General features: G+C 39.0%; 1 protein-coding gene across 1 annotated transcript; it reads left to right on the top strand.

The window, feature by feature from the left end:
• The first annotated feature begins 756 nt into the window (after nucleotides 1-756).
• Nucleotides 757-20,671, top strand: PNISR (PNN interacting serine and arginine rich protein). The gene is made up of 12 exons (XM_055002396.1): nucleotides 757-838; nucleotides 6,681-6,787; nucleotides 8,864-9,049; nucleotides 9,852-10,078; nucleotides 12,400-12,586; nucleotides 13,294-13,484; nucleotides 13,812-13,949; nucleotides 15,928-16,027; nucleotides 16,695-16,748; nucleotides 17,946-18,116; nucleotides 18,961-20,077; nucleotides 20,320-20,671. Exons 2-12 carry the CDS (start codon nucleotides 6,700-6,702, stop codon nucleotides 20,348-20,350), a joined length of 2,490 nt encoding a protein of 829 aa, XP_054858371.1. The 5' UTR covers nucleotides 757-838; nucleotides 6,681-6,699; the 3' UTR covers nucleotides 20,351-20,671.
• The last annotated feature ends 2,754 nt before the right edge of the window (nucleotides 20,672-23,425 follow it).

Genomic DNA, 23,425 nt, shown 5'->3' with positions numbered 1-23,425 from the left:
TATTACTTTTACTTTGGTATGACTGATCCCTAACATCACAGGATGTTTCCTCCAGCCTAAGGAACAATCTATGCCATAAACTTCTGTAAAAGGTGACTGAAAAGACCATTACCACCTACGATGAGTGAGAAATCCCAAATCTTTGTTCAAAGTTGGAGGAGGAGGAGACATTGGAAACTTACTGACTTCTGAGTAAACTTGTTAAGGAGCATACTGCATACCTTGCTGAACATTACATATTACTTATTCACAGGAGACCTCAAAAACAAAATTCTTACGCCTTACTGAACTTCCACGGCTCACGACTTTCCTAGCTTCCTAAACTTGCGTACCGGAAATCAACTCACATACCGTAATAACGCATGCTCAGGTCGAGGCATTTAAGCAAAGAGTAGATAAGGGCGTCGCGTCCTTCTTAAAAATGGCGTCGTAGTAAAAATTCAAGTGGAGCCCTCATCAAAGATGGCGTTGCTTACCATCGCGAAGACTGACTCCAAAAGCAGGCCGGCGAGGGGTTGAGCAAGTTGAGCAGATGCCTTAATTCAAAATTGCTACTGTTTATTTCAGGCGACCTGTATGTTTAGGCTCTCGCCATGTCGCCAGATGACTGTTTTTGGGCCCCCTTTGAGTAACCTCTCAGCTCCTCTGCCCTTACCAAAAATGGCTGACAGGTTAGGAAGGGCAGGAGCCTCCGCCTGTGGCGAGTGACGTGTATTGCTGTTCCGGGTGAATGCCAGCAGGCGCCATTTTGTTTTGTTCGCGAAAAGCAAAGCGGGGGAGACGGAGGCAACCCTAGAGCTGCCAGGGCCGCCGATCGGAGGGGAAGGAGTGGGCGGGGGTGAGTAACGGCGGTCCGAAAGAAGCGGGGCCTGGTTGCGGAGCCGACCTTCCTTTCTCTCTGCAGGCTGCCTTATTACGGCTCAGCTCCATCGCTTGAGCGCCCGGCGCGCGCCACAGCGCGAGAGGGGGGAGCGGCCGCCGCGTTCCCGGCTAGAGTGCGCAGAAAGACGAGTCCTCTTCCTTCTCCCCGGTGATGGGCTTTGGAGATCTTTGAACTAGGCGCACGTTCACCACGTAGATCTAAGCGGCAATAGAAACCCCTTTTCCCCCTTAGAGCCCCCGAAGCCCATTTTGCGCATGCGCCGCCGCCCTCGTTTCGGGTACCGGAGGAGCAGGTTGAAATTGGGCCCGTTACTACTCTCTTTTGCGCATGCGCCCCAGTCCAGATGGCTAAACCTCTTCGGGCTGGCGCACTTTGGGGGGGGGGGAGGAGCTAAAGTAAGTAGGGGTACCCCGATGTGGGGCTGCAGGTAGATGGCTGGATATGCGATAGAAGCAGAATTCCGTCTCAGTTATAACAGCTCAGAGCATGTGCTTGAGACCCTCAGTTTTCGCCCCTGCCACGAGTTTAATTCAGCAAGCGACTTTTTCTCAGTTTCTCCCCCCTCTACTACCTGCTCTATTGACCTGCCTGGCAAGGTTGTAAGGATTCCATGAAGGCAATTAATGTGCAGTACACTGGAATTTGAAAGTGCTGCATTACTGTTAAATAGTAGTATTCACACATGGCAGAAATTCTCTGATTTTTATGTTCATGACCCCAAAAACTTTGTTGCCAGGCTTTTTCAGTAACTCATATAAATCCTTATGCAGACTGATCCGATGCATCTTAACTTAGAACTGCTTCCAGCTGAGTTTACTAGATCTTACTCCTAAGTAAACATGTACAGGAATGCAACCGTAATCGAGGAGCAGTGTTTGAGTTTTTGACTATGTGAAGGGTGATGCTCAGTTTATCAGTGTCACTAACCTGCTTTTTAATATCTTTCAGTCTTGGAATAACTCATAGGGATGTATTGAGGTGAGGCTGGGGAGGGAGGATTGCCAATCTGTAATTATCCCTTTTTAAGCTGGTGCAGAGATGACGTGATTGTATTGGTGATTGAATTTTGTCTGGCAGCTAGCAGCTTTTCAGTCAGTTGTATGCGGTGCATGTGGCTTCTGATGTTGCATAGTAGATTCTACCTAATGTGCCTCACACCTTTTCTAAGGATGTTAAGGCATCATACATACATACTTAATTCCTTGATAATTAGCTTGGATTCATAATTTTTTACAAGAGGTATATAATAGGTTTGCTCTTTGCGAAGACCCTTGCTATTCCAAACTACATGTAAGTTGCTTGTAGCTTGGGAGACTAAAGTTCATCTCTGTATTTGAAGAGTTTGTTCTTGAGGCAAGCAGCATTTCTTTTATTATATCAGGCCTGCATCATCCTGTTGCTAACAAGTGTGTAGTGGAATAATATGTTGAAGGTATCCCTTTGCACTTTCTCAAACTTTAGTAGAGTGTTCAGGCATAAAAAATAAAATTAAAGACTATGGCTTAGATCCTATACCTTTGCATTGTGTACAGTTCTCTTGGCTTGTTGCAAGAATGGTCCTATGCTGCAGAGTGCATGCCTCTTGTGCTGGGCACTAGGGGCACCTCAAAAAACGTTGGCCTTGCGTAAGTGGATGTGCCTACCACTTGATATAGTGTCCTGCATAGCAGAGGATAGGTTTCACAACAGCTTGTGGAACAACGGTATAGGATCCAAGTCTCGATTTAATGGAATGGATGCGTATTCCATTTAAGGAGAACTGCAGAAACTCAAGGCAACTATTGCCTAAACATTTGATACTGGCCCCATCTTTTAGCCCTCATCTGAGCTAGCAAACTAGGAACTTGATGCTTTTTCTTGACTTTAAAAGAAATGATAGTGGGAAAGAGAGACAATTGTAATTGGAGATGGGCCCTCACCAGTTGTATCAATTTAACCATTTTCAACTGCTATAACTTTTAACTTTTGCCTGCTATAAGAAGAGGGAGAGTGCACGAACCATAAAATTGTTACATGGACATAGTAGCGATATTCTGGCTGACATACAAAGATTTAAAGTTAATTTTCTAATTTGTAATCAAATATTCAAAGTTGCAATCTCTAGAGATTTACTCTTGGATGTGTGTAAATGCACTTGCTGAAATAAAATAGCATAGTTGATAGCCGGAGCTTGCTGCTAAGTTAGCAAGCACTCATCAAGGCTTTCGCAAATATCTAGAAAGTGATTATAGTAAAGGATGGGGGTGGGAGAGTTACATACCTTTGCCATTAAAAAGTCAAGCTGTCTACATTTTGCCTTATAGTTTAGCAGTACTTGATTCTGTACAAAAAAGGAGACTTGACTGAATTAATAGTATTTCAGGTTGGCACATTTCAAGTCCAAAGGATTTTATGTACATGATCTCAGTAATCCTTACTAAGAATACTCAAAGATAGGTTGGTATTATACCTGTGTTGCATTTGGAGAGGGAAGAGAATACTTCCAGGGTAACCTAATGGGTCCATAGCTGAGAAGTTTGAACATGGCAGTACACAGCTCGCAGTTTTAGTCCTTGGGCCAGTTCTCAGTGTGCTGAGTACAATATCACATGGAAAATTGGCTTCCTGATGCACAAAACTATGGTATTTAAGCACAGAATGCATGAAGATTGTAAGTGAACTATCCTACTTTTTTAAATCAATTGAAATATTCTGAAATGCATGGAATAGATATTTTCGATTGTAAACTGCTTCAGTGCAGGGACCTCTTCCTGCCCTCTTTTGTTTATTTACATTGCACACATAATAATAATGTGTACAATGTAAATAAATATTTTCCCTATTGAACAGTGATTGAAAGTGTGCCTCTATACCCTAAATTCAATTGCCCAGAATGTTTTTTTCCTCTTTTAATGTGAAATCTTTATGCTGAACATTCTGTGAACTGCATGACAGCTATTTTGTTATATATCAGATCAATTTTTCAGGATGTACAGAAAGCCTTGGAAAATGTTGTAGTATTGTTTAAAAAAAACACCTAGACACCTTTGTGCCAGCTATTATCTGTGTTCTTTCTTTGCTTTCAACATGTATACTACCCCTTCCTAGGGGTTCAGGATAAGAAGCAACAGTTTTAGAAAACAGAAGATCTGGTTAAAATATTTGGAAACTAAAATTACCTCATATTTGTTTGGGCTGGTTTTGACATCCAAAATTAAATAGGAATGTTTTGCAGTGTTTTTGGTATGTGTTCAGGCTGGGGCTGTGATAGACAAGTTGGCACATCTAACATACACTTGTGCATAGTCCTGATCCATACATTCAATTGAAATATAAAAGCATATAAGATTGGACCCCAAGGTCCTTCTATTTGTGGTGGTTGTTTTCTGCTCATGAAAGGCATGTTCTACACTTCATGTTAAAGGAATGCATAAGAAAAGTATACTAAATGTAAAGATGTTTTCCCCCTTGTACAGTTTTTTTCAAATGCTTGTACAAGTGGAATCATAAGAGTTGCTGCAGAATCCATCTCTGAGCTCTTGCTGAAGTGTTTGCAGAGCAGCACTGCGAACCATTTTTCTTAAACTCTGTTTCTTAAATCCAATTTACAGTCATTGTTTGGAACATGGAAATGTTAATTTCCTTCTGTAGTCTTGCTTACAGGACTATGGGTAGAATTGGAAGGAAGTTTCATGTTATAGTTTGTTAGTTTCTCTCCAGGAGAGAGTTTTGGGCATTTTTAAAAAATATTTGAATTTTTATAGTCTCATTTTGAATCAAGACTTTTCAGGTTGAGCCACACACACTTTACAGTAGTAGAGCTATCATCTCAGAAATTGACAAAGCTCTGCCAAAATATTCATATGGTCTTTTGACCATATCCAGGAATGAGCAAACAGGTGCTTCAAAACATTTTTTTAGCAGTCCGTCTCTGAACTGAGACAAACCTTGTCCTCTAGTGTTTTAAGGATATTTACTGGTCCAGAGGGTGGCGGTTCATGTCCTCAAGGGGACACCATTTAGGGCACATATCCATCCGCTGCTGTCAGCTTCACTGGCTTCCAGTTGAGTTCCTGATCTGGATCTGGGTTTTGGTCCTAATATTTAAAGCCCTTTAGGGACTGGGACCAACATACCTGCTTCTCCCAATATGCCTCCAGAGGCCTTGCGTTTTTTGGATAAGCAGTTACTAGTGGTCCCTGGCCATTTGCCTTGCCTCGCCTCAACAGGGCCAGGGCTTTTTAGCTCTGGCCTGGTGGAACAGTCTCCCAGTGGAGATCTGGGCCCTATGGGATTTGTTACAGTTTCACCGGACCTGTAAGACAGATGTTCCGCTGGGCCTATGGCTGAGGTGTTGGCAGTCTGTCCCTCCTGCCTGCCTGTGCGCCATTCTGTGCCGCCCTGGATGTGATCAATAGACCCACATTACTGGCTGCATCCTGTAAGTTTTGTTACAGCCTCAGTGAGACCTCTTAGTTGATGTAATTTATGACTTATTTTTAAAGTATTTTTGACCTTGTATTTTTATTTATTGTTGTGACCCGCCCTGAGCCTGCTTGTGGGGAGGGTGGGATATAAATCAACTAAATAATTATTGTATGAGGCAGCCCTGAATGACCCCTGAGTGACCAGTGGGTTCTTTTAGCTAGACGTAACAGATTCTAGTATGTGTTAGGCTTTGCCTTTTTTGTTATAACATTGTATGTCTCATTACAATTTCTGTTAACATGCTGCAGTAGCTCTTGATAGGTCCTTTTGTCCATCAATAACAAATGATAGCATTCTTAGCTCTTATTGAGATTTGTTAACTTTTGAGCATCTTTGGGAAGTGTCAGCCTTATAATATGGGTAGGCAGATGAATAAGGATCTGCTTTTAGTTGCTCATTTTAATTTGTTTGATTTATTAATGAGAACTTGGATGGTGGGTATTGCATCTTGTTCACACAACGCTCATTAATGTTTTTGTGAATCTTCCAGCTGTCTTTTTGGGGGTACTCTGACAGTGTAGGAGTTCTTTACTAAAAAAGTGTTCTTGGACCACTGTCAGTGTTCAGGTATCATGTAGTCATATTATCTAAATGTGCTGCTCCGTGTTCTGCCTCTCCCTAGTTCCTCCCCCCCCCCCCCCGGCCAAAAGAGTCATTGTAGATACAGAGACTGCATTGTAGCTTTGGTCCTTTGACTCAGAATTGATTAGGGGCAACCAAGGTGGTTGGAAGACCAGAAAAAATTAAAATGTGGAAAATAACTAAAAATATGAATTAAAAACACTGGTATAAACATATGGTTCTACATATGCATACTAAATGTAGAACATATATGTACTAAATGTAGAACTGTATGATGTTTTTAATTTATGTATTTTTAATTAAACTATATTGGTGTTTTTAATTTCTATTTTTAGTTATTTTCCACGATTTAGTTTTTTTCTGGGCTTCCAACCTCCTTGGTTACCTTTGGTTTGCAGGGTTGTTGTTTTTCTCCCTTTTTTTGTCCTTATCAAAATTGAGTAGGCCACTGACAGTATATACTTCTGGGGGAAAAAAACTTGGGACATTTAACTCACCTCATGGCAAGCCTATAAAATGAAATCTTACTGACATGTTATTGTTTCTTGACTCTACCTGGAATGAGGGGGAAACAAACACTACTGTTTTTTGAAATAACTTTTAGAGTAGCTAATGATTTTATTTCAAAATAAAACTTTTACTGCTTTGCCTCTTTTGAATGGGCTAGATGTCAGCTGTCTGCAGTTGAATGAGTTAAAACACATGAAGCTCAACTCAGCTATGAAATGTTATTTTTGATCAAATATAGAATATATAAAGAACTAAAGATGTGGGATCAAGGTGGGCAGCCTTGGCAACAGTGGCCTTTGAACCAGCAGCAATGGATGCAGTCATTTCAGCACCAGCAAGATCCAAGTAAGTAAATAGCTGCAAGAACGCTTTCAACAGGAAAGCTAGCATAATGATCTGGATTTTAGTCCTTGAACAAAGGTTCTTTCATGAGCTACGAAAAGGTTGCATGTCATGAATTAAAAATAATAGTCAGAAATTGGACAAATATACTTCTTAGTGTTTGGCTGTTTTTGTTCCTACCAGCAGGCAGGTTGGAAGTCTATCATTCTGATTATTATATCATTATTTTAAAAAAATTTCAGAGCAATGATACTTTTGCTACAGTGTATTTTCAGGTGGCCTCTTAGATTGCAAACACAATAGAAGAAAATGCCAAAGGCCTTCTTCAGAGCAAGCATTATTGGCTTGGATCCCACAGAACATTTCTTGTGATGAAAAGATTTCCATTAGCAGAGCATAACTTTTTTATCTCTCTCCTACCACTTTGTCCTGAAATGTCCCCTGAAGTACTCCACTACAGCATTTCAAGGGGCATTTTGAGCTATAATGGGTGAGGGATAGGTGAGACAGTCATGGTCAACTGACAGAAATACTTACATCAGCAGAAATGCTATGTGGAATACAGCCTAGTGACTGCTGAATTAATAAATCTGTATTCCAGTGCACCTATACTGAACTTATGGGAAAGAGAAAGGGGAAGCATTGCTATCTAGCAGGTAGGCATGACTAACTGCATGTTCCATCTTGTTCAGGCACCCAGTTGTTCAATGTCTTGGAAGTAGAGTCTTGAATGTCAAGCATTTTGGTGGCATGAAGTATACACAAACCTAGAAATGCTTTCCCATTGCCTTAGCCCTGCTGTTCAATAAAGCAGCTTAGGAGCACTGGAAGACTGTTTTAGTTCAGAAGCCTTTGAAACAACCTACTACATGAGCAGACAAAAATCTAGTATTCTTTATGCACTGTTTTGCAAATCTTGGCATTGTTTGCTATTGGATCATGAGAAGTTTTACATTATTAATGCATTCCTTTGTTTATAAGATACAATAGCGCTACAAGAGAAGGTTAAAGGTGGTGAATAGTTGGGGAAACAGTGTGACAGCTAAAAAAATCCTCCCTCTGCTGAAGTGCCTTCACATCTGCTTTTAACCTCAACCTACAACATTTTTTAATATTCTTTATGTACAGCAGTTTGATCACTCAAAGTGCTACACAAATGCATATTAACATTAATAGGTTACTAGAACAAGCATTGCAGTAATCAGTCTTCTATGACTTATTAATTTAGGTTGTCTTAAGTGTGAGCATTTCTTTTAAAAATAGAATTTTAGGGAGGGGAGGAGAGGTAGAATGCAATCTGGGTAATGTTAAAATAAGTAAGGATTTTTGCATTGGATTTCCATTGGATGTAGATTGCTCTTTTGGGTTGTGATCCTTCACAAAGAAGCTTCTCAAATCTGATAAGTTTCAGTGGGGTTTCACTGTGTGGTCTGACTGGGTTTCCTGTGTGGTGGATTACACTTGTGCAGCCTGATGGTATGACTCTTTGCTTGAAAGTAAGTCCCACTGAATTAAGTGGTATAGAATTGAAACCTTTGCTTTTAGTGTCAGCATATGTTAGATTCTTTCAAAACATAGCTGACAGGTGCAGCTTGTTAGATATAACAAATGGGGAGTGGTAAAGAAGTGTAATGGAATTAGTTTAATGTCTTTACTGTAATTCTTATATTTTAATTAATATCTTTTAATGTTTTGCTTTTTATTATTTTAAGTTTGGATGACTCCTTGGGAAGGTACCTGGAGAAGTGGCATAAAAATGTTCTGAATAGATAATGGCCGTTTTGTTAAATTGTGTTAATCTAATTAGTATTTAGGATAATGCCCGTTACGAAGATGTGCATCTGAATAGGATCTACAAGTATGGCAGTTTATTTGTATGAAAGATGAAAATAAAGTAGATAATCATACTATACCATCTGGTTAATATATTTAAATTACATCAAAAACACAATAAAATCATTTTCAGTTACTTCTTATATGTGAATAATATGCTTTTTGTAAGATGCTCTTTATGTCATACATGCTTCTCCCTGATTCCAGCTTAAAAATCTATACGCTGCTATCTGATCTTAATTCTAGGCCAGATTGACTGGGCTGCATTAGCGCAAGCATGGATTGCTCAACGAGAAGCATCAGGACAACAAGGTGTAGTGGAACAGCAAGGAATGATGCCAAATGGCCAGGAAATGACAGGAATGGAACCTGGTCCAAACAACCATGGTAACTTCCAGGGAGATCCAAACTTCAACAGAATGTGGCAACCAGGTGTGTTTCTTTAGGCTTCAGCTTTGGAGTCTAACACTTCTGTGCCCACATCTTCCTAATTCCAGGAACAATGTTTGAAAGTAGTGCTGACAAGAAGGTGCCAGTCCTGTTGGCTTTCAGTGTTTCAGTTCAAATTGAGCCATACTGCAGATATGGAAACTAGGTTTTCAGAGCTCTGAAGTTTTTAACAGGTTCTCTGAGTGCTTGTTGCCATGGTATTATGCTAAGGGAAAGATAGCCTTAAAATATATATATATAACCTAACTACAGTTGGGAACACTATTCTTCTGCACCATAGTTTTATCATGCCTCCTTCCCACGTCCATAGTTAATAGATGTTTGATAATGCAATATAAAAAGGTGGATGCCCCTCTTGAATTTTGTGGTCTATTTAGGCAATATGATATGATCAAGAAGATCCAGAGGGGTTAGCCGTGTTAGTCTGTAGTAGCAAAATAGAAAAGAGTCCAGTAGCACTTTTAAGACTAACCAACTTTACTGTAGCATAAGTGTTCGAGAATCACAGTTCTCTTCGTCAGATGCATCTGACGAAAACTGTGATTCTTGAAAGCTTATGCTACAGTAAAGTATAAGACTAACCAAGGTGCTACTGAACTCTTTTCTGTGATCAAGAAGGAATACAAATGATAGTCTAGCTAGGGGGAGAAATGCAATTCTGGGTTTTATTATATGCATACCCTGTGTTTGAAAAACAGATACTTGATTTTGGCAACATTAAGAAATGAAGAAAATTTAACTCTCCTGAAATGATTTATTAACACTGTGTTTGAATCCACAACAGAATGGAACATGCCCCATCAGCCCCCTCATCCACCTCCAGATCAGCCATGGATTCCTCCAGCCCCGGGCCCAATGGATATTGTACCTCCATCTGAAGACAGCAACAGTCAGGACAGTGGGGAATTTGCCCCTGACAACAGGCATATATTTAACCAGAACAATCACAACTTTGGGGGACCGCCACCTGATAACTTTGCAATGGGGCCAGTGAACCAGTTTGACTATCAGGTGAAACATATTTGTTGCTTAAATGTTGTAAACGTGCAGAGTCCCTTCCATGGAAGTGTTCCTCTAACGGCGGTTTTCAGCAGAGTCTACAGCAGAAGTCTGTTGTTTGCACTCAAATACAGTTTGACATTCTTCCAACTGCATGCATCATGAGGATGCTTTATAGATTGATTGTAAGACTAAGCCATTTTTTTTAGCCGTTTCAACTGATTATACTTTTGTATAATATTAAATAGTCCCCTGGCTTCCAATGCATTATGTATACCAGACAAAAGTATTAAAACCGTGAAGACAAAATGCTTACATACACGAGCAAATGTACTGTGAGAAGGAACTACCTATTGAGGAAGATAGCTTAGATAATCTATAGATCTTTTCTATCCCCAGATTTGCTTCTATGAATAAAGACTTTATATCCACTATTTCACGTCTGGAAACAAATTATGTACCGCATGTATAGAGAATCATCATACTTTTGAAAGTTTATACCCTAAAAATCTTGTTGGTCTTTAAGGTACTATTTGTCTCAAATAGAGAATCATGCATTGCAAAAATCCTGAATCTAGACATGCATGTTTAAGCCTTTGTGAAATTGGTAACTGTAGAATTGCAGCTGGTAATGCCAATTCAGACATTTGTGCTGGATAAGAGGCGTCCATGTCTGGAAAAGTGTTCCCATTTACTGCAGTGGAGAAGACAGTGCTGGTCTACATTTTCCTTTGCATAGGCAGATTGAAGGGATCCAGCAAGGACCCCTGTATGTGCAATAGCCATGCTTTTTTAATGAAGCAGTTAAGTGCAATCCAAAGAGTTAATTGTGTATATATCGGGATAGTTATTTATACATGCCTGAATTTTTCTGAAATGTTGTTCTTATTATCAGAATATTAGTGTTATACAGGGATTGAGTCTGACATTTGTCAGAGATGTAAATAGTACAGATTTTTGAACAATTTCTTCTGATTAGTGAACAATAAACATAACTGGAGAAGACTGATGCCTTCATGTGGTTTTCTATTTTTCTTTCCTGTTTAAATTTTAAATCTCTCAACAGAATTGTTAGATCTGTAAGTTATCTCTTCTCTGGCCTTTTTATAAATTTAACTTTAAAAAAGACTACAAGCCTTCTAACTGATCGAGTAATCAGATAAGCTTTAATCGTAGCTGAAAATATACCTCTAAATTACTTGGAGAGAGTCTGATGGCTACATAACTATGCATGTTGCACATAGTGCTTTCTTCTTCCAAACGTCATACAAGATGAAAAAGAAACTTAAAAGATGGCCTGTCTTTCTAATTTGTATCTAAAACTAGTTCTCCCTTGATGGTGAACCTGGAATTATTTGTTTTCTGACAATAAAAACCAAGTTGATAGTACCCTGCTGAAAACGATACATCTCTTAAATCTGGATAAATCTGTTTGGGTGTTAACAGTAATAGAAATTCCTTTATATCAGATTCCCATAATGGGTTGAAATAAAATAATTAGATGGTATTTCATTTCTCACAATGACTAGTAGCTTTTCTTTATATGTAATTGCAGTTTAGAAAAACAGCACCCTTTAATCTTTAAAAAGCCACCTATATTGATGTTTTGGTAATAGCTAAGTTTAATTAAGTAAACTAGATGATTGATCAGTTGACAATCCTAATCCTTTGAAAGCATAGATATGCTGTGATTCTTACCTAATACCATCGTAGTGAATAAAATATTCTACATTATACATCCTTTCAAATGCTTCATACTGATAGGGAAAATTCAATTTCATAAACTTGTTTAGGCTTGATCTCAACGCAAGGGGGATAGGGGGATAGGAAGACTGTTGGCTAGGCCTTATTTTCACACTCTCGCCCATCCAAATTACATAGTGGAAAGACTAAAATTGTTAAAAATATCTTGATTACTTGATATGATTAATAGTAAAGGCTGGAATCCAAAGAACCATGCTGTTAAACTCAAACTTCAAAGGATAGTTTGCATTTGTGGTTCTGAAAAGGCAGATCCAATACCACTTTTCAAACAGAGCAAGTCAGTTAGTGATACGGCATCGGAATCTTCTACTCAGAGGGCAAGCCAAAAATTCCACTGTGCATTGCCAAGCCGTTGAGCCTGCTTAAAGTTGTACTTTGGAGTCAAGCTATTTCTTCCAAATCAAAAAGTATGGTTTGAACTCCACAGTAGGAAATGCAAACCATTGCACAGAAGTGAGGGATTTTCTGTGTGCTTGGATTTCGGTTCTTTCTACTGTACTTTCTACAGACCCATGGTTATGGCATGATAACGCTGATTTGAAAGAAAATGAACTTCATTACTCTTTCAGCATGGGGCTACTTTTGGTCCACCCCAAGGTGGGTTTCATCAACCTTACTGGCAGTCTGGACCACCGGGGCCTCCAGGGCCTCCAGCACCTCCTGCACCACCTCAGAACCGAAGAGAAAGACCAGCATTCAGAGATCGACAGCGTTCACCCATTACACTGCCTGTGAAACAGGAGCCTCCTCAAATTGGTACGTATTTACCAAACTCACTTGATTACCTTTAGATGCGCCAGTCCTTGTAATCAGTTCCATCACAGTGAGCGAAAACATATCCTGTGTAAAATCCTGGCTTCAGCCTGGATTTGAGCCGCGATGTATGATTTCGGTGCACAGGGCATATTGTTGTTTACAGATGGTGCTTCAGATCTGCTTCAGATTCAGAAGCTGCCAGTAGGCCCTGTGGGCTGCACAAGGCCATCAGTGTTCCATGTACTCACGTACCCCAATTTAATGAAAATCTCAGTGTCAAGATTTCAAAGAATTGCTTGACTTTTACAACAGCAAGTGGCATTGTGCTGAATGTAAAATGTGTGGGAAATTTAAAGTGCAAGAGGGGGAAAGAGAGGTTTTGGAACTTGTCTCTTCCTGGTGCTTTGCCCTACCATCTTTCCCTAGTAGGGATTGCTTCTGGTCTTGGAGCTCCACAGGGAATAAAAAATAGCTGGGACAGGATGGAACAGTTTCAGGGCAAGAGTTCTGCTTGACCCTTTCCACCCGTGTACTTTATATGAATTCAGCTACAGACTGGCTGTTACCCCCAAGATTACTGCCCCAACATCTGTGTTGGTATAGAAGTAGGATTTAAAAAGTACAGTGCCTGTTAAATCTTTTGAAAATTTAGTGTGTATAACTTGTCATAAGTCATCTGATAACCACCTTTCCTTGTGATGGGTAAGATGCTGTTAAACGCCGAACACTACCTGCTTGGATTCGTGAGGGTCTTGAGAAGATGGAACGAGAAAAGCAGAAGAAGCTGGAGAAAGAGAGGATGGAACAGCAGCGTTCTCAGCTGTCTAAAAAAGAGAAGAAGGAAAATGTGGAACCAGGAGAAGAGGATGGACCTCGGTTACCCCAGAAAAGTAAATTTGTAAGTGGAAATGTTGCTTCATAATAGTTATATTTTTATATATAGAATATGTGTGTCAAGTTAATAATAGATGTGTGTTTGCTGAGAAATTTGAGAACTACTATTGGCCAGTGTCGGTAGTCCATGGCTATCCATGTCTTTAACAGCTGCTAAGCAATTCTCTGAACATGGTCCCGAGAGGTGATGGGTATAGAGGAATTAGAAATTAATGCAAGAAAATGAAATATGTTTTACTACATTTCTGTCAATTTGAATTGCTAAAATGCTTAAATACAAACATTTCTGAATATGATTATTTACTGGAAGAATTTCATGGGTTTTTTATAGGACAGTGATGATGAAGATGAAGATCTTGATAATGTAGAGGCTACGAGCAGTGGAAAAGTCAGCAGAAGTCCCTCTCCAGCTCCACAAGAGGAGCAAAGTGAACCAGAAATGACAGAGGAAGAAAAGGAGTATCAGATGGTATGGCTAAGTTTGGGGCAAATTTGTTAGCTACATTTATGTGTAAGATATTTATAGGTTGCATTCTACATAGAATATTTGCAGTGGTATTTAATATGGATAATTAAATTGAATTCAAGAACCAGAGCAAATAGAAGCAAAGATTGCTAGGTTCCAAGTCAAGCTGTCCAGTTAGTTCTGTGACTTGATTCTGCTTGAAGTATTTTTTGTTGCTGTTAAGGCCGGAAATGGAGAGCTATATATAGAGCTTGCCATTGCAGCATTTAGCCCCAATTATCTTGAGCTATACATTCAGCTAGGGTTTGGCTACACAGGCATCTTGACTTCTAGAGCAGTGTTAGTTGCCACTCAGATCCTTGCTTTAGGGCATTTGGTATTCACCCTGACAAACAACAAATTACAAGGCTGAGAGATGCGAATAGTAAAACAGCATAGCTAAGGTGTGCCTAACAGCAAGCCATTCCCAGATACCGAATGCTTTCTGGAATAAAACAACTTGTACCTTGGTCTCCAAAGGCCAACAGAGATGCAGCAATGTGAACTTCTCTGAAAAGGGAATTCTTTTAATTAATTGCCGCTGTTGAGAAAGCCATGCTCTGTATAATCAGCCAAAACATCTGATAGTGGAAGTTCTCTAAAAAGCACAATGGCTGTCTTTTACCTCTATTTTTCTTAAATCCAGGCTGCTTTGATAACTGCCGCTCAGTGCATTTTACATGTACTAATAGGCTATTGTTTAAATTAGTAAGGCCAATTGAACTCTCATGCGGGAATCATCTATATATGAATAGCCAGGATCCCCCCCGCCACACAGATACTTAATGGATCAGGGCCACTTGAGAAAACAACATAAGCTTTTGCAGCCTTGGGGAATCACTGAAGGTTGTAGACAAATATAAAACCTTGTACAAAAAATTGGGAGGGGGTTAACCCACCCAAACACTTACTGTGCCCTGTACATGTGCAGTCCTTTGTCCCACTCATACCACCAGACCTCATCTCTGCCTGAGCCCAAGCGCCATGGCGCTGAACCCAGTCGCGCTGTCCCTGAAGTCGCAGTGGTGTGCCTTCCTGGGCCCAGCACCACAGTAGCAAGCTCGAACAAGCCACCCTAGGCTCAAGTACCACAGCAGCAAGCCCAACCAAACTGTCCTTGGTGCCCCAATGGCAAGCCGCACTGAGCCTAGGTGCTGCAGCTGGAAATCCGGCCAGTCCTCCCAGGACCTGGATACCTCATCTGCAAGCCTCCCAGCCCCAGGTGCCATAAGTACAAGTCAAACCAAGCCTCCCAGCACCTGGGTGCTGTGGCTGTCAGCCCAGCCAAGCATCCCAGGATCTGACTGCCATAACTGCAAGTCTATTCGAGCCTCCTGGACCCAGGTGCTCAAAGGTAGAGAACACAGAGGGGAAGGGCCTTTGGGATTAGGGGAGGAAGCAAAGCGAAGAGTGTTTGGAAGTGAGGAGGCAAAACGGAAGGTTATTTTGGAGGGGTTGTCTAGGAGAAAGATGCTTGAAAAGGGAACAAAGGGGAAGGGTCTTTGTGAAGGTGGAAGGAAGAATCTTTAGAAAGGTGTGGAGAAACGGAAGGATCCTTGGGAAAGGGTGGAGAAAGAAACGGGGAAGAATCCTTGGGGAAAAGGTGTGTGTGGGGAGAAGAAACAGGGAAGGATCTTTTGGAGGGGGAGAGCAAAGGAAGAGAATGGGATTCCCCATCACTGCAACCACAGTGTCACAACTACTGCCACCCCCAACACCCCCCGGGACTGACTGCTGGTGTTACCCAACTCAGTGTAGCTCCCTGCACCTCATTGTTGCGTGCCCAGACATACACACTATAAATGTGATGTTTTGCTTCTGTAGTTTCAGATAGATATGGGCAAAACAGAGCCATTAAACTTTTTTTTTTTAATCTAATGGAGTAAAGGAAACTGTCCTTGCTGGGAATAGTTTGAACTATTTTGTATTTAAAATTGTTCAGATGTTGCTGACAAAAATGCTGCTGACAGAAATTCTCCTAGATGTCACAAATGAAGAAATTTATTATGTGGCTAAAGATGTCCACCGTAAAGCAATAAAAGGTATGATTATGCTTTCTATTATTTTCATTAGATATCCTTATATTTTTGCATGTCTTGCAACATTTTAAATCCATAGTTTCTGTACCTAAAATTGATCTGAATGTAAGGGAAAGATTTGCATCAACTCAGAAGTAGTAATCATGTACCGTTGTTCTGTGCAGTGCATTGTGCAGTGTATTGTGAATTAACTTCAGTTACTTCATTTTCCCTTTATAATTAGTTTATTTTAAATTATTGCAATGTATTTTTGTGTTAAATGGTTTTCTGATAGCACATATAGTTCAAATATTGTTAAGTAAAAGGCAAGCTTAAATAAATTAATTTGCTTTCATTGTTAGTCAGCTATTGTATTAACAAAAGCAGGTAACTTTATTTCATTTAGCTGTATGTAATCAATATTGTGTTGACTGCAGATGATTTTACCTTTGAAACTTATAACTAAAGAATGATTTTTAAGCTATCCTCTATTAATTCACAGTTTAATTTTCTGAACATTCAGGGCCAGAAAGTGACTGGAGTTTTCAATGGATGATACGTTTTTAATGTTTTTTCTCTCCTCCACAAAACAGCAATAGTAGTAGATTTAACAATACCATAGACTCTCATGACTATGAAATCGTGGCTATTTGTGTTAACATGTTGTTCCTGTTGTTGATGTGATACAAAGCTCCTGCAAAACAGCTGGCACAGTCCAGTGCATTGGCTTCCCTCACTGGCCTTGGTAAGTATGTTCCTGATTTTTGAGAGGGGCTTAATGGGGAAATAGCTCTGCCTTGTTATTTCTAAATGTGTATTGAAACTAACTTAACAATCACCCAGAATGCACTGGGCGAGCCAGTAATAATATTTCTGTGTATCTTAGAGAGGGAAAACATAGTTTTTGAAAGTTGGGAAATTGTGCAGTAGCATTCTTCCTTCTGTAAGCATATTGCATCTCTGCCCTCTGAAGTAAACTTGCTTTTGGGGGGGGGGGGGGCGCAGTAGGTTTTGTAGAAACAAAAATATGCCTTTTAAGAGATTATTTTTCTAGGTTTGAATTCAGCTGTCCTACTTTATGGCCATATACCATTTTGACTTTTTAAAAAATTACATCACATCACACATGTATTTTTAGTTCCCATAGCCAGCACATAACGCAATAGTGCAGGCATGCTGGATGTGAAATTCAGAATTGGATTTGGACATGTAATATTTTAAACTGTGTTGTTAACATGTCTGTGTAATTGCAGTACAATTGTGTTTAATTTTATTATACTAAATAAATATTTTGACCACTGGGGATGAACTCATTTGTGTTAAATTAAATGTGTTTTGTAAAGTAATATAAAGAGTAAGAGAACCTGGAAAAGAAAGTAAAAATGCTTCTGTATCAGATGTTCAAGATTACTTTCTACTGGTCTGTTACTTTTTTCAGATCTGTCTTTTGGGGGAAGAGAAGTCCATTCCTATTCCATATCTGTACCTTTTAATGTACAGTCTTTTCTGAACAAGAGAATTGATTGGCATTTGGGACTTTAAACCCTAGATATTGAAGCTGGCTGAAATCTTTGTAGATGACTTAGAGACTTAGGCACTGCACTGCTGCATATAGGCTATTGTGGATATATAGTAAGCACTCGAAATGGCTCTGCAAGGAGCTTTTTTTACCCATATATGTATAGGAAAATATGTAATTGTAGCAATTGCTTGCTGGAAAACATGCAAGCTAATCCAGAAGAAGTAAAACCAGATACTGAACGACAGTTCAAATGTGTGGGCCTTGAACACTCCAGTCAACCAGCATTGGCACTTCCTCCAGAATAAATGGCTTCTTCAGTGAAGAAGTGAAAGAAGGGCAATACTTTCATCTTTGCCCTGCAGAAGTATTAAGAACCAGGATTAATCTTTCCTCGTGATAGACTAGGCTTTATGCACGCAGGTGGACTGGGTGGTTATGGATCAGGAGACAGTGATGATGAAAGAAGCGACAGAGGCTCTGAATCATCCGATACTGACGATGAGGAACTGCGACACAGAATCAGGCAAAAACAGGAAGCGTTTTGGAGGAAGGAGAGAGAACAGCAACTACTGTTAGAGAAACAGTTAGAAGGTAGGACTGTTTGGTTCAGATTCAGGCAGATGTAGAACATTGTTTGCTTTAATTGTGGACATTTATGAAGCATTCAGTTACACAATTACACAATTGTGTAATTACACAGTTACACATTACACAATTGTGTAATTACACAGTTTTACAGTTACACAATTACACAGTTACACAATTTTTTTTACTAAAAATTCTTATTAGGATCCATTGCTAATACACTTACCTCAGTCACTTGTTGAAATAGATCTTCTTTATTAGCATCATCATGATGTAATGAGTTTTTACTCAGGAGTGGTTGGAATATGAATCAGCACTCTGCTGGTTCGAATCCCACTACTGACATGAGCTCAGCTGACAGCCCTGCTCTAAGCATCAGCTCCCCAGCTGTAGGGTGGGGATAACGATAACTCTGGCTTTGTTCACTGCTCTGAGTGGGGCACTAATCTGTCTAAAAGAACGGTATATAAGCACAGTTGTTGTAATTATTAGAAGTAAACCTCACAGACCTCCAAGTAACAAGTGAACTATTTCAATAAACAATGTAATAGGTATATAAATGCAAATTTGCAGAGATTTAAAACCAGCAGAAATCCAATACAGAGTTAAAGAAATGCTGAAACAGAGAATAAGCAATTCTAAGCCTGACATATTAAACACAGAAGCTACCCAGTTGGCTCATTATACTTACAGCAACAGTTAGTACATAGAAGTAAATGCTACAGTCCCTATATACAAAGACTACCAATTATCTTATTGGCTTAAGTGCTGTATAATGCTTGCAGATTTCCTGGATATGCAGGCCTACTTGATTTAATATTTGTGATTTTTAAAATTTGTATATTTGTAGAAGAAAAACTTCAGAATGAGAAAATGGCAAAAGAGATGAGTGAACTTGCCAGTAAAGAGCAAAGCAGCAATTTGCCTCCAGAGGAAGTGAAGCAAGAGGAGGAAGAAGAGGTGTTTAGTGAAAAGAAAAAGTCTCCAAAAGAAACAACGCCAGATGTTGAACCCAAAAAAGAGGTTAAAGAGAAAGAGAGACCAGGAAGGAGTAGGTCCAAAAGTTCAAGCAGTGGTAGCTCAAGTGCCAATAGCAGAAGTAGCAGTAGCAGTAGCAGCAGCAGCACAGCATCCAGTTCATCCTATAGCAGTAGCTCAGGCAGCAGCCGCAGCTCTTCACATTCTTCATCCCCCAAAAGAAAAAAGAGACGTAGTCGCAGCAGATCACTTTCACATAAGGTTAGGCGCAGTAGAAGCAGGAGCTATTCGCACAGAAACAGGAGAGAAAGGAGCAGGAGTAGGGGCAAGGTAAGAGAAAGGCGAAGATCTAGTAGGCATAGGAGTGTAGAGAGAGGAGAGAGGAGACGAAATCGTAGTCCTTCCCATGACAGGAACTGGGAGAGGCGTAGAAGCAATAGTCACTCAAGAGATAGACTGGCTAGCCATTCTACTCGCAGTGGAAGTAGAGATAGACGTAAAAGTGAGGACCAGAGTAGAAGTGTCAGTGGAAACAGACACAAACACAGCCATGATATGAAAGTTCAGGAAAGGAAAAAGGAGCGCAGCAGAAGCATAGAAAAAGATAAGAAAAAGAACAGGGAGAAGGAGAGGGAGCAGGAGAAGCGCAAAGAAAAACCGAGAAAAGAAGAAAGAGACAGTAAAAGTGGCAATCATGATGAGAGATTAAAGAGGAAAAGAGATAGTGAAAGAACTCTCTCCCGCAGTGATGCAGTGTCTGCAAAAATTGTAAGGCATGATTCTAGGCAGGAAAGCAAGAGAAGTTCTACCAAAGATAGCAAAAAGCATTCTGGTTCAGAGTCTAGCACAAGAAGCAGTTCTGAGTCACCAGGCAGCGTCAAAGAAAAGAAGCCTAAGAAATCGAAGCATAGTCGGTCACGGTCTGTGGAGAAATCTCAAAGGTCTGGTAAGAAGGCAAGCCGCAAACACAAGTCTAAATCACGATCAAGGTAGTATTATTTTAAGTTTCTTGTTTGATTTATGTATTTATTTATATTTCTAGTCATCATCATGCCTGCAACATATATATTTTTACAAATTAAGCTAACCTCTTTAAATTATTTGGGTGGGGGCATTTTATATTGCATTTTTCTTAAAAGAAGAAAAGTTACTTATTAAGCCTGAAGTGTGTGTGTGTAATTTTGATGGTGGTGTTTCTTTTTAATTTTCCCCCTTTCTCTCTATTTTTCAGATCAGTGACTCCTCCTCGTCGTAAGCGCTGAGGAATGATATGGCACTAGTGATAAATTTTAAAATTCCATGAGTTTTTAAGGGCTTGTCTCATTATAGAGGCACAATTGTGGCTATGTAGGTGAAAGCTGAACCTCTTTTTTTAAAAAACAAAATCTGTAAATAGCTGTATTTTTTGGAAATGCTGCTCAGAGTTAAGTACTTGCTAGGATTTCTTTGTACTTTACATTTTTCAAAAAGGTAGTGCTTACTAAGAATATAAAACATGCCATTCTCTTTCAGCTGTAATGTTCTTAATTGCTATTGAATGTATTGTGATGTCAATAAAATTCTTTAGTTCATTTTTGTTTAAATTCTTGTATTTTAATTTATTTTAAATTAACATAATTTTTACAAGGCATTTTTGTTTTGTAAAATAATAGTGCTTGTGACTTTTAACAGTGTTTTAAGTTTCATCCGTGGATAACTTAAAGTCAGTCTCTGGGCATAGGAATTGTTGAGAATAATTGGTAGGGATTTGTAATCTCTTGAAACATCATATACTGTGTGTAATTAAAATGTGGATAATTCTTAATGTAAAACATACCTAGCCAAGCACAATTAGCAATGAAGTGCACGTAACCAAACATGTGTAATGTGAGTTTGTAGCTTTGGAACTCTATTCCTCAATATCTACATTCGTGTTCAGAAGCACAGATTGGAGGGTTCATAATGCTAGAAAAACTAGAATTTATTTCGGCTGAGTTCATTTTAATGCTGCTCTAACTTTAGATATTAAATTACCTTTGTGATACACAAATGTAATAACTAGGTCTTCTAATTCTTATTTTAGAATTACATTTTAAAAGTCTGCTTTAAAAACACATTAACTTGGATAGGGATAGCTGATAGGCAAAAAGAAAGTGAACTCATGAAAACCAGGACTTGCAAACATACTTGCAACATAACCCTTCCAAACAGGTATACCCATATGTTGTGCCTTCTTATACAAGAAATTTCAAAATGACACTTGAGATGTTTTGTTGGAAGGCTTTGTTTAAATATAAATTATACACACTAAACATAGCATTTTCCCTTAGGCTAAAAAATGGTACCTAAGGCTGTGCAATCCTATACACACTTAACAGAAAGTGATACTCATTAATTTGAATTCCTTCTGAGTAAGCCTTCTTAGGAAAGAGCTCCATAATGGAATTTTGTACCCTAGCATTTTATTCCTTTTCTCTTAAATGTTCTATCAGAGGAAAAAATGAACTCTAATTAAACAACAAACTTTGAAACACCAGTTTTTAGGGAAGTGAGGATCTTAGAAGAATGGCCTCAGAAATGAAAATGCTTGGGATTCAAGTGTTAAGAGCTTTTTCCATTTGTTTAAAATTAACTACTGAGGAATACAGCTTTCCATAATCTACTGCATTAATACAAATCTGGGATTTTTTAAAGAAAAACTGTTCAATAAATAAGATTGTGCATGAAAGTTTTTTTATATATAGTCTACCAGCCAGCTTTGTCACTTCCTGTATCTGTGGACATTTACTTTCACACAAGTGCACTGATCTGGGTAACAACTGTATGCCAATAAACAGAGCATACTTTTCTATCTTTAAGAGATTCATAGGTTTTGTTTAATAGTACATTCGGCACTTGCATCACAAAAAGAACAGTGGTCCCATTCTAATCAAACTGTTGACATTTACATCCATTAAAATTTTGTTTTATAAGATCGTTGGTATTAGTGTATGTTGAATAGAAAAGGTAACTTGTCTCAAAGCAGCCCACACTTAAAATGGTCAAGTCTTTACCTATGTCAGTACACCAGACCTTCATTTCTTTAGTTTAGTATGTAATTATATAAGGACACTGCCTACATTTTTAAAAGAATGAGTTGAGTAAAAAAAAAACCCCTGTGAAGTGTAGAAAATATGCTTTATTCTCATGTTCAAACTTCAGAGAATGGGGTGGAATTTTTCTTCCAAAAACCAGTTCCAGTTGAGTATGTTAAGCATATGACTGTGTGAGCGCTACATCCCCTGCTGAACCATTGCCTTTGTCCTGAAAGATGTTATCCTTGTCTCCTTTATTTCTCAATTTGTCTGCCTTTCTCACTGAGACTAAAGGTATATTACATAATGTACATCAATGAAATCAATAGGAAGATAATCTAATAAGCCATGTTTAAGACTAGAATTGCAGAAATTTGAAACAAAGCTGAGACTGCTCCCAGTGTGCATAGGATTGTCGTTTTAGTAAACCATGACAAAAGTCAAGCAGAAGAAAACAGCAGAGAATCAAAATACAAGATTAGGATTTTTCTTCCTTATGAACTAGAGAGCTAAGAAAGAAATTTAGTTTCCTGTCACAATTTCAGATATTTCATGGATTAGGAATGTTCCAAGAACTTTAAACTTCACTTTTGTGATAACCCCATTTAAGGAGTTAACACATTGCACATGCTACTTGTAGAGCTCAGAGCATCCATGAATGTAGAATTAAACGTTCTATTAATGGCCTGAGGGAAGAGGTATTTGAATGAAATTTGCTGTGGAACGGGTAATAAAGTAAGCTTCATGCCACACATTAGGAGTATGAACAGGACATGAGTTTGGTTTCAAGAGTTTCCGCCTTTCTCCCCTAATGTTCAACTAGTGATAGTTTACTTACAAAAGAGCAATAATAGGAAGGGAGGGGTGTGAATTGATAAACACATCAAATAAAATCAATTTTGCCTTTAATCCTGACATTTTTGTTGCCAAAGTATCGTATTCCAAAGCCAGGCACAATCCTAAACTACAATAGCATAATTCAACTGATTACTGGTAGTATGCAATACGTAGATCAATTTTGTACAGAAACAAGGATGTGTTTCCACCATGTTCTATACCAGAAATACATTTTTCTCACCCCTCCTTTTAAAAAGGCCTGAGGATGAGTTCTGTGAAACATGAATTAACCCACTTTTTAAAAAATAGTTTATCTTAATAAGTAATAATGTTAAGTATAACATGTCCTGTTTCAGGGTTTTCCCCATCAGTGGCTCAATAAGAGTGTGTTGTACTGTATGTGCAGTGGGGACTAATGTGAAAAGAATGGCTCTGAATTTCATGATG

Source organism: Eublepharis macularius, chromosome 1, assembly GCF_028583425.1.
Source record: "Eublepharis macularius isolate TG4126 chromosome 1, MPM_Emac_v1.0, whole genome shotgun sequence".
In the NCBI taxonomy this organism is placed as follows: Eukaryota; Metazoa; Chordata; class Lepidosauria; order Squamata; family Eublepharidae; genus Eublepharis; species Eublepharis macularius.
Note: the sequence above shows the minus strand (reverse complement) of the source record. Positions and strands in the feature narration are given on the sequence as shown.